The 10,817-nt window shown below is 52.8% G+C and overlaps 1 protein-coding gene across 1 annotated transcript in view; it reads left to right on the forward strand.

Moving 5' to 3' along the window:
- PUDP (pseudouridine 5'-phosphatase) overlaps positions 1–10,817 on the forward strand; it is an 81,605-nt gene that overhangs the window by 47,597 nt on the left and 23,191 nt on the right. The window contains exon 3 of the mRNA XM_059385850.1: positions 9,619–9,848. Within this exon, the coding sequence (XP_059241833.1) occupies positions 9,619–9,848 (230 nt within the window). The remainder of the gene's footprint in view (positions 1–9,618; positions 9,849–10,817) is intronic.

Below are 10,817 nucleotides of genomic sequence, written 5' to 3' on the forward strand. Positions count from 1 at the left end.
CGGGCCTGTGCACTCGCCGGCCGTTAGCTCACGACCGTGATGGAGAACGCAGAGTTCGCCGGCTTTGAAGGGGACCAGACGCCTCATTTTAGGCATCGTTTTATAATGTTCCTAGTGCTTCCTTGTGTAAGGGAACTTACAGAGTTTTATCTCATTATTCAGAGCTCTAATAGAGACTCACAAAGACTCAGTGAGCCGTCAGCGCTTCCTGTGATATTTTTCTCTTGGGCTATAAATAAAAGACTATTTAAATAGCTGTGCTGTACATTGATTTCGTAGCGGCAAGTCCTTAAAAGCAGCAACTTTAAGAGTGGTTCATAGTAAATAAAATTAAGACTTTAAGCAGTTTTCAGTCAAATAAACAAAGGCACAGAATGAAATTTTTCTCCACAATTGTCAATGTTTTGAAATACGTTTGAGCCTTGACCTGCACGGGACCACTTAGATGTGGATTTTTTTTTTTCCCTGCAAATACAGTATAATTCCCTAAATGTATCATTTATGATTTTCTTTCCCTGCTCAGTCTGACTCAGGACTCGATCCCAGGACCCCGGAATCGTGACCTGAGCCGCAGGCAGAGGCTTCACCAACTGAGCCCCCCAGGTGCCCCGTGCGTGCGTTTGGAACCGTGTGAGGCTTAGTACGCCCACCACGTTGTGGAAGAGTGAAGGGTAGTTGGCCATTCTCTTCACTTACTAACAAGACAGATGGAAGAAAACACCGAAATTCAATATGCTTTTCTTGAAAGAGTGTCTCTGTCTTTCTGGAATCCCTGCAAACCTAGGAGGCCCAAGGTTCTCTAGTCAGGTGATGAGGTGCGCCAGGGAGAGCAGCCTGACCCGCGTGCCTTTGCGAGGTCCGGTGGCCACCGACAGTCAGCCACACCTGCCGGGGTCTCTGTAAGGATCCCCGTCATTGGCCGTGTAAGGACTGGGCTCCCGACCCTCCAGCGTTTACTGGAGTCTCCCAAGGCACTTGACAACCACTCAGGGCCATTTCTTTTGGGCAGAAGAAGCAAAGCGAGGACAAAACTTGCTCTCCTGTTGTCTCCTCCTTTATGTGACACAAAACAGGGGTCTTGACTCGGTTTGGGAAGCAGAGACCGCCGATTCTGAGTTTTCCAGGTGACGTCAGCAGTTAGGAAGGGCAACGTGTGTCCCTTGGATGGAAGAGACGACCGTGTGCCGAGGTGCGTAGAGCTTGGGACTGGTGCTCAGGGCAGAGAGCAGGACCTCCAGGATGTCTCCAGATCCTCCTGGAACAGACAATCTCCTTGTCGGGAAACCCAATGCCTTTGTGAGTCAACAGGCCAAATGCAGAACAGTGCGTGTGATCAAAGCGTCACTTTACTACCTAACTTGCCGGAAATGGCCCTTTTCTGAATGTCCCACATTTCAGAAAATGATGTGCAACCCAACCCAGATGGTCTCTGGGTCGTACAGTTCTTACTTGACTGATTTTCTTTGTCTACGCTGCAACACACCTACTCAAACCAAACCTCAATCACTCTGATAGAGCAGCCTGCTGAAATCTCCTCCTTAAATTGCCATTGAATGCGCGTAGACAAAGAAAATCAGCGCCCTGAACCCCGTTCAAACAGTCCGTGTCCTATCAGATCGTCCCTCAGAACGGGCAGCAAAGACTCAAGGTCCCAGAGCTGGCACCACGTTCCCGGGGCGGGCATAACGTTTTCACCTTTGTGTCTGAGCCGCCGTACTGATGTCCCGTGGACCGATGGCGTCCATCAGAGACACGCATCTCTCAGCGTCATGGAGGCTGGAGGTGTGAGATCTAGGGGCCGGCACGGTGAGCTTGTGCTGAGCTGTGCCTCCTCTTCTTACAAGGGCACCGATCTCCTTCGGGGGCTCCTCCTCATGGCCTCACAGGACCCCAGTCACATGCCAAAGTCTCCCCATCCAGCACCACCGCACCAGGGCTCAGGGCTCCGACGTGGGGAATTTCAGGGGGATCCAGTCCACACCAATGACAGTCTCTTGCCTGGAACCATGTGAAGAGGGCAGCCCACCCCGTCCCATTTTATAAATGACCCGGCATTCTGTCTGCCGTGGAAGAAACCGAAAGCAGCACAGGACCTGGGATACGGGGGCTCAGGCCAGGTCTGTGTGACCTCAGACGGTGGCTGACTTACAGGAAAGGGGGGGCAGATATAAAACACTGATTATCACAGTGGGATTTGCTGGCACGCGGACCCCTCTCCAGGCTGGGGACTGCGGACCAGAGGAGCAGGACAGCACTGCTCCGTGTCCTTCCTTCTCGTAACGTCAGGCGTGCTCTGATGCGGGACACACAGGAGCAGCCCAGCTTCCTCTTCGAAGCAGGAATTGCCAAGACAGGGCTTCACAGCCTCAGCAGTACTGACACTGGGGCCACATGCATCATTCTGTGGGGGGCGTCCTGTCTGCCGTAGGATGGACACGGACCAGCCTCCCACCACGTGTCCGGACCGGTCCCTTCCCCCGTTGTGACCACCCAAACCAGAAATCTCCAGACATTGCCGAACGTGCCCCAGCAGGGCTGGGAGCACATACCCCTCTCGTGCTTGAGAACCAGGGCCTTAAAGGAAACGGTAGGTCAGGAAATCACTGTCGCGGGCCCTTGGATGTGGGAGGAGGCGGACGGGAATGTCCGTGCACCCGGGCCGTGTTCACAGTGAAGCATCGGTTCCCGGGAGGGGAGCCCTTCCCCTCCGTTGCCGTCCCTGAACAAGGGCTTGCCCTTCAAACCCTGCATCCTGGCACGAGGGTAGAACGTGCCGTTGTCCCCGGCCCCGTGCCTAGGGCAGAAGGAATTAGAGTGCACACTTGGAGTCGGGTCTCGTCGCTCTCCCGGGACTCTGGACACACGGCCTCTGGGCCTTCCGCGTCCAGACCCCGACAAGAAATCCGTCCCCTCAAAGTGCAGGCATGGCCGTGTGTGTCCTCGGAGTGAGGACAGGTGCCAACATACCCCTGCTGAGAACCACGGCTCCGCCACCTCCCGGGACCCTCCACGCCTCCCCGCCGTTGACCCCAGGGGACGGACTGCCCCCTGCCCGCTCTCTGGAGTCAGGAGTTAGGGACTCCCTGGGCCTCGTGCTCCTGCAGCGGAGAGAACATCTGTGAGGCTGTTTGTTCCTTTACCGTTCGTTCCCCGTCCCGAGCTCTGTCCTTCCTCGACTGCCAACGATTGTCCGATTGTCGCCGGAGCACCGTCGCCCTCACGGTCATGAATTTTGCCCTCTGCTCTGAGTCCAGGCATCATTTCTGCCCTCCTGCAGGAGTTCTGCCACCCGGGGGCCGTGTATTAACTTCCTGCAGCTGCTGTAAGGAGTGACCTCAAACGTGGTGCCTTAGGACAGCAGAGATTTATGTTCTTACGGTTCTGGAGACCAGGAGTCCCAGAGCAGGCCTTGGCAGGGCCATACACCCGTCCTGAAACTCAGGGGAGGGTCCGTCTTGTCCGTCCCAGCTTCTCAGGGCCCCAGACGGTCACCGACCTGTGGCTGCAACTCTCCGTCTTTTGCATCTGTCCGCACAGGGCCATCTCTTTGTCTCTCCTCCTGGGGGGACACAGTTGCCATGGTCTGAATGTTTGTGCCCCCCACAAAATTCATAGCTGGAATCCCTAATCCCGCAGTGTGAACGTGTTAGGAGGTAGGGCTGTCAGGACGTGAGCAGGTCATGGGGATGGAGCCCTCACCAGTGGGATTAGTGCCCTTAGAAAAGAGACCCCGTCCAGCTAGCTCACCCCTTCCCTGATACGAGGACACAGGGACAGGCTGATCGTGCTCCAAGAGGACCCCACCAGCGTTGGAATCTGTGCTGCCTTTATCCTGACTTCAGCTTCCACAACTCCTGAGAAATAAATACCTGTCGTTTCAAAGCCACCCGGTCTGGGGGTTGGGCACGAGCCACTGCATTTAAGGCCCACCCTGAATCCAGGATGATCTGTTTCTCCAGGTCCTTAATCATGTCTCTTTCCAAATAAGATCATTAGACTAATGATCTCAGGGGGCCTCCCCCGAATGGTTGTTGAGGGTCACCAGTCAGCCCTCCAGACTGAATCTCTTATACCCGGGTGTTAGCCTGCTTGCCCTCCGTGACTGTGAAAGCCACCTTCCAGGAGAGGCGGTCTGCCCCAGCCCCTTACTCGTGGCTGGGACCGGGTCAAGAGGGCCACACCTTGTCCCCAGGATGCATGTGTAGAAGGTCTGGGCTGGGCCGAGTCCTCCACAGTTTGTGGTCCCGGGACAGCATCAGTATCTGGTTATAGGTAGCTGGGGGCATTCATAGCTCACAACACGACCTTCCTGGGTCTAGCTCTACAGAATTCCAGACTCTGCACCCACTCCCCCATTCCTCCTGGCGTGCACATGTCTGTGTGACTTTCATCTCCCCCTGATTGTACCTCCTCACCGTAGGTTTGTGTTTAGGGTGAGGTTCTGAACACGACGCCCGAGCTAGTAGGATGTGCACGGATCTCTCCACTCCGTGCACGAGTTCCCAAGAAATACCTCCATTCTCAAAATACCTGTCAGCTCTCAATCTTTTCCACATTTTTCCTTCTCCAGATCCGTGTTAGTGGCAGCGTCCGTGTTCTCTCTCATCAATCTTAGGTCTTTAGGAGGAAGAGGACAGCATTCTTCCCATCAACACCGCTGATTCTTCACATTTCATGTTTCTTCCCCTGGAGATGAATCGCCCGAGAGCTGACTGTTTGTAGCAGTAGCTGTCTTCCTGCCCTTCCCTTCAACGACTTCCGCACACCAAGGGCCGGAAGCTCTTAGCCGGGTTTCATTTATACACTTAATTAACCAGCTTCTCTGCAGGGCAGAACTGCACTTACAGTTTTAGTCTTTTATGGCTCGGGGGGCCGTGACTACAGAAGAGAAGGCTGATGTCCAGTAGTTAAAAGATGCAAAAGTTGTCCTGACAGTGGCCAGCATCTGTCTGGGGCTTACCGTCCTGCCTGTCTGGGAGTAGATCACCGAGGTGGTTTTACGTGTGGGACCGTGTCCTGGCATTCGCAGGGAGCAGCTCCATGAGCAAAGCTGGTCATGGCTGTTGGGGTGGACGATAATCCTGAGCGTGAAGATTTGATGGACGTTTGCCCGATGTCCCCGCAGAGGACTGTGGTCACATCCTTCTCTCGGGTTTCCTGTTCACCCTGGTCTCAGCCACGGTCGGGACGCTCCGGATGCTGGGGCTCGTTGGAAAACAGTCCAGCAGAACCTCCCCTGTGATTCATTCCCGTATCGATACAGACGTCGAATCTATCCCCTCCCACGTAGGCTTGTTGCTGAGCCTTTGGGTCTGTGTATGCCTCTTCCGTTACGTTACGTGCAGGACAAAACACAATGTGGACGGGATTACCTCACATGATAGAAGCTGTATTATTACTATTTTTTTTTTAATGAATAGCATAAAAGAACATTTTCAGCAAAACTTTCTTTTCCCTTGTGTTTTAGAGAGAGCCAAGGGTTCATGCTTTGTTTTTTTTCCCTTTATTTTTTTTTTTTGTTTGTTTTTAATCTTGGTTTGTCCTCTTGTAATCTAGTAACTTGAAAGTTGTTTTAAATTCATATTATTTGGGGGGCTCCTGGGTGGGTCAGTGGGTTAAGCCTCTGCCTTTGGCTCAGGTCGTGATCTCAGGGTCCTGGGATCGAGCCCCGCATCGGGCTCTCTGCTCCGCAGGGAGCCTGCTTCCCCCTGTCTTTCTGTCTGCTTCTCTGCCTACTTGTTATCTCTGTCTGTCAAATAAAGAAATACAATCTTCTTTAAAATAAATAATCTTAAAAAATAAATAAATAAAGCGAAGACGTCCCACTCACTATCAGTCACAGAGAGAATGGTCCGTTGCAGCCTGAACAGAAGAATCCTCAACAAGAAACAGTCATCGGGGACAGGCCCCAACGGGGGAAGATGACCTCGGCACCTTCCGTTAGAAACCTGCCTCCCCTGGGACCCAGCCAATGAGAAGCCATCATCATACTGGACTCCTGAGTTTCTCCAGCACATTTGCGTCCGGAGCCACCCCTCCAACTTCCTCCTCCTCCTCTGTGAAATAATGTCCTCTCTTCTCTGTGTCGGGCCTGCCCGCCGTGCTGCCGTAACCCGCCTGTCCTGGCTTGCGCTTCTCCGTGTGTCCCGAACCCGCCCATGTTTGCTGCGTGAGCACCCGGCGGGTTTATTTTTAAGGTTCATAGTCCTCACCTGGAATGCCTGTATCCAGACACAGTTTCGCCATTGGCTGTTTTTCTGTCCCGCCACCCACCTCCGGGAAGTAAAGGTTTTTAACTGAAATGTAGTTAATAGATGGAACCCGTGGTTTTCATCAGTGGTGGCTGCAAACGAATCGAGTGTTTTGGCACCTTCCTCCTGTCCGCTGCGCATTCCGAGGACATGGAAGCTGATTGGGTTCTGCACAAGACCAGCACGGGTTGAACTGTTCTTACGCGCGAGGGGGTTAGTGCACGAGATGCACGGGTCTGCGGTTTTCTCCTCGGGCTTCTGTTCAGCTCTGGTCACGGAGAAACATTGGTATCAAGAATGAGTCAGAATGCCTTCACTCCTGTTTTCTGGAAAGCTTGCCCAGAATCGGTGTTGTTTCTCAAACGGTCGTTCTCAGTTCACCAGGGAGGCCATCCGATCCTGGATAGGAGAAAGGTTTGTTAACTACACATTCTCTCGGAGGTATAGGGCTGTTGAACTATTACAGTCTTTTTGAGTGAACTTTATATCTTTCAAAGAGTCTGTCCATTTTATCTAAGCTGTTAAAGGTATTGGCTTCAATTTTCTCTTAATCCCGTTTTTTTAAAATTTAAGTTTATTTTTCTCAGGGTTCCAAGCCTCACTGTGTACGCACCCCACCCAGGGCTCCATGCGACCCGTGCCCTCCTTAATACCCACGGCCAGGCTCCCCCATCCCCCACCTCCTCCCCTCCAAAACCCTCAGTTTGTTTCTCAGAGTCCACAGTCTCTCATGGTTTGTCTCACATTTTTTAATCCTTTTGATGGATTTAAGGATCTGTGGTAATGTCCTCTGTTTGATTACTAGCACTGTTAAATTTGGATCTTCCATTTTCTTTTCCTTTTTTTTTTATCTTTAAAAAAATATTATTTACTTTTTAATTTATTTGACACAGAGAGAGATCACAAGCAGGCAGAGAGGCAGGCAGAGAGAGAGAGAGAAGAGGTAGCAGCTTCCTGCTGAGCAGAGAGCCCGATGCGGGACTCGATCCCAGGACCCTGAGACCATGATCTGAGCCAAAGGCAGAAGTTTTACCCACTGAGCCACCCAGGTGCCTCTCTTCTAGTTTTCTTAATGGGACAACTTAGATTGCTGGTTTTACACCACCTTCTTCGGAGTTAAGCCTGTCGTGCCATCAGTTTTCCTCTAAACAATGTTTTATCCACTTCCCACAAATTTTGATACATTTGCTCTTTGTTCTCTACCCCAGATCATCTAATTTCCCCTTGTCACGTCATCTTTGACTCATGTCTTACACAGAACTGTGTTGCTTCATGTCCATATATGTTTTCCCACCTGCCTTTCAGTTACCGATAACTGTTGTAATTCTTTCATGGTTGGAGCACATATTTTGAATGATTTCAATTATTGTAAAACATTTTAGAGTGTTTTACAGCTTATGGACTCACACTCTGTCTTGTTGAACGTTCTGGGTGCCCTCGAAAATCGTTGGTATTCAGCTGTTTTGGGTGCCGTGGTACATAAACGTCGATTCGGTTACGTTGCCGGGTAGCGTTCCTGAAGTCTGCTGTGTCGTCCTCTCTGTCCACGTGTTTTGTCCATTAGTGACGGGAGTTTGAAACTTCGGTCTGTTTCTCCAGCCAGTGCGTTCGTTTGTGCTTTACGTGTTTTGCAGCTGTGTTAGCAGATGCTTACACGTTTAGAATGACGTCTTGCTTATCCGTTGACCCACGTGTCATTATGAAGTGTACTTGGTTATCTCTGAGACGTGTCATGCCTTTTTATTCTTTTTTTTGAGATTTTATTTATTTTTATTTGACAGAAAGACAGTGAGAGAGGGGACACAGGCAGGGGGGTGATGGGAGAGGGAGAAGCAGGCTTCCCGCTGAGCAGAGAGCCCAATGCGGGGCTCCGTCCCAGGACCCTGAGATCATGACCGGAGCTGAAGGCAGACACTTAACAGACGTAGCCACCCAAGCGCCCCATCATTCCTTGTTTTAAAGCACACTTTTTTTGCTATTCATATAGCTCACCCTGCTTTTGACAGAAGTTACAAAATACATGGGTTTTATTTATAGACATAAACATCCATTTACTTTTAACTTGCCCAAATATTATATTTCAGTTTTCTGTCGATAGTAGGTAATAGGATATCACTTTTTTTTTTTCCATTCTGATAGTCTCTAATGTTCCCATATTAGTAGTGTTTATTAAGCTTCCAGAAGGTCCTGACCCGCTAATTCCTTCGTCTCGGCCCTGTCTGTGTTCATTTCTGTTGATGGGTGTTTCGTCCTGGCCCTACGCTGTATTCGTCTGCCCTGCGGAGGTGTGGAGGCTCGACCGGACATCAGACACGGCGAGTTTCACATCCGGCACAGTGCTAGGTTTCGCTTCTTTCTAAAGAAGTTTTAATGTCGTTCTCGTGCCGAGTTAAGATCTACACCTTCCTTTGACCGTGGCAGGAGCATTTCTCTTAAAGGTCAGGCCCTCCCAGTGTTTGCTGTAGGCGTGGGAGCAAGAAATGGGTGTGCCCGTGTTTTCTGTAGCAATTAAGGATGTAGGGACACGGCCTGGTGCAGTTCCTCCAGCAGTAATGATTACACGACTGTTTAAGAGACGGTCTCAGGTCATTAGTGCCCTGTGTGGGTGTAGATGCTCCCGGCACACTCAGCAAAGGTTTCCAGGGGGCCAGTACTGCTGTGTGGGACATGGGTCTGATAACCAGCCCTCTCTCCGATGGTATTTGGCCCCGCGTCCCCGCACGGGAGGCTCGCCATTGCTGAGAGTGTGACAAGGATCCTTTCCTGTCGTGCCCTCCTGTTGTGGCTCTGCGGTGTTTCCTCCTCCGTGGCCTTGTGGGGTAGCCCTACAGCTTTCCTTCAGCTCCCACCGTTGTCCTGGGGCTCCGGAAGGAGCCCTTTCAGGGTTCCCTCTCCCCAGCTGTGTGGCGAATGACTGAAATGCCTTCAGTAGCACACGAGTGTTCCCCGAAAATACAGCAGTATAATCACTGCCAATTCATTGCTTCAGGAAACAAAACCAAACCAAACCTGATCCACCAGGTGCAGAGGTGCCTCCCTGGGCTCACTCGGCCTGCTTTCCACCTTGCAACAAAACAGGACCCGCAAACAAGGCGGTGTTGCTTTCCAGTAAAATCGCCTTCGGTTACTTTGGGAGATGCTATAGCGAAGCCCCAAATGGCTTTCTGAGGTTTGGTTTGAGTAGGTGTGTTGCAGCGCCCTGAACCCCGTTCAGACAGTCCGTGTCCTATCAGATCGTCCCTCAGAACGGGCAGCAAAGACTCAAGGTCCCAGAGCTGGCACCACGTTCCCGGGGCGGGGGGGAGGGGAAGGTATGGCACTGCCCTCCTCCACCTCGCTGAAGAAGGCTCTTCCTTCTCCTCCCCAGGCGTGGAGAAGCTGATCCACCACCTGCGAGAGCATGGCGTGCCCCTGGCCGTAGCCACCAGCTCTGGCTGTGCATCCTTTGAGATGAAGACCAGCCGACACAAGGAGTTCTTCAGCCTGTTTGACCACATCGTTTTGGGTGATGACCCCGAAGTGAAGAATGGGAAACCGGACCCCGACATCTTCCTAGCCTGTGCGAAGAGATTTTCTCCTCCGCCTCCCGTGGAGAAGGTAAGGCCCCCAGTGAGGAGAAACGTGGCCTGGGGCAGCCCCTGAGCAGGGTTTGTCCACGACTGAAGCGCCTTGTGTCCACTGTGGGAGAGCCACCGTAAGAGTGGGACCGGGGGGAGGGGGTGACCCAAGGACCGGGACACGATCAGATCCCATCAGCTTGGCGGGAGGGGTCAGCAGACCAGTGATCCGGGATGCGTGGATGGGACATTAGACAGCTTGTGTGGGACTGCCCGGTGGAGGTGCTGCAGGGAAGGGGCTCTGCGCATGGGGCAGGACCGCACCCGGACTGGCCAGGAGCAGCCTTCGAGGAGCCTGCTGGTTGCGACAGCGAGGGCACTCATCAGTGCTCACAGTAGCCCCCGCCCCGCCCCCCACAGGTGCTTGTCCCGGAGGGGTTGTTCCTGCAAGGTGTCTGCTCACAGTGACCTTGGGCTTTGTGGTGACCTCTCCAGGCTTCTGTTTGTCTGCAGGCCCAGGGCATGGGTGGGGTGGTGGTCCAGGGCTCCCTCGCCCGTCTGTGCACAGTACTGCATCATGCAGGTGCACAGTGCAGATGGGGCAGGGGTGTCAGCCACCGGGAAGCACGTGTCCAGCCGCTGGACAGTGTGGGTGCAGCTCTGCCTCAGATTCTCCTGCCTGCACTGTTCCTGTTGGCACGGGGAGCTGAGTCTCCCTATGCGCCTGCGGATTCCAGAACACGGGAGACAGTGTGGGGAGAGGGCGGGCGGAAGTCTGACTGTGCGCCTGCAGATTCCAGAACACGGGAGACGTTGTGGGGGGTGGGCCGAGGTCTGACTGTGCGCCTCTGCGGATTCCAGAACATGGGAGACCGTGTGCGGAGGGGATAGTCAAAGGTCTGACTGTGCGCCCCTGCGGATTCCAGAACACGGGAGACGGTGTGGGGAGGGGGCAGGCTGAAGTCTGACTGTGCGCCTGCAGATTCTAGAACACAGGGAGTCGGTGTGG

This window comes from Mustela nigripes, chromosome X, assembly GCF_022355385.1.
Source record: "Mustela nigripes isolate SB6536 chromosome X, MUSNIG.SB6536, whole genome shotgun sequence".
NCBI lineage: Eukaryota > Metazoa > Chordata > Mammalia > Carnivora > Mustelidae > Mustela > Mustela nigripes.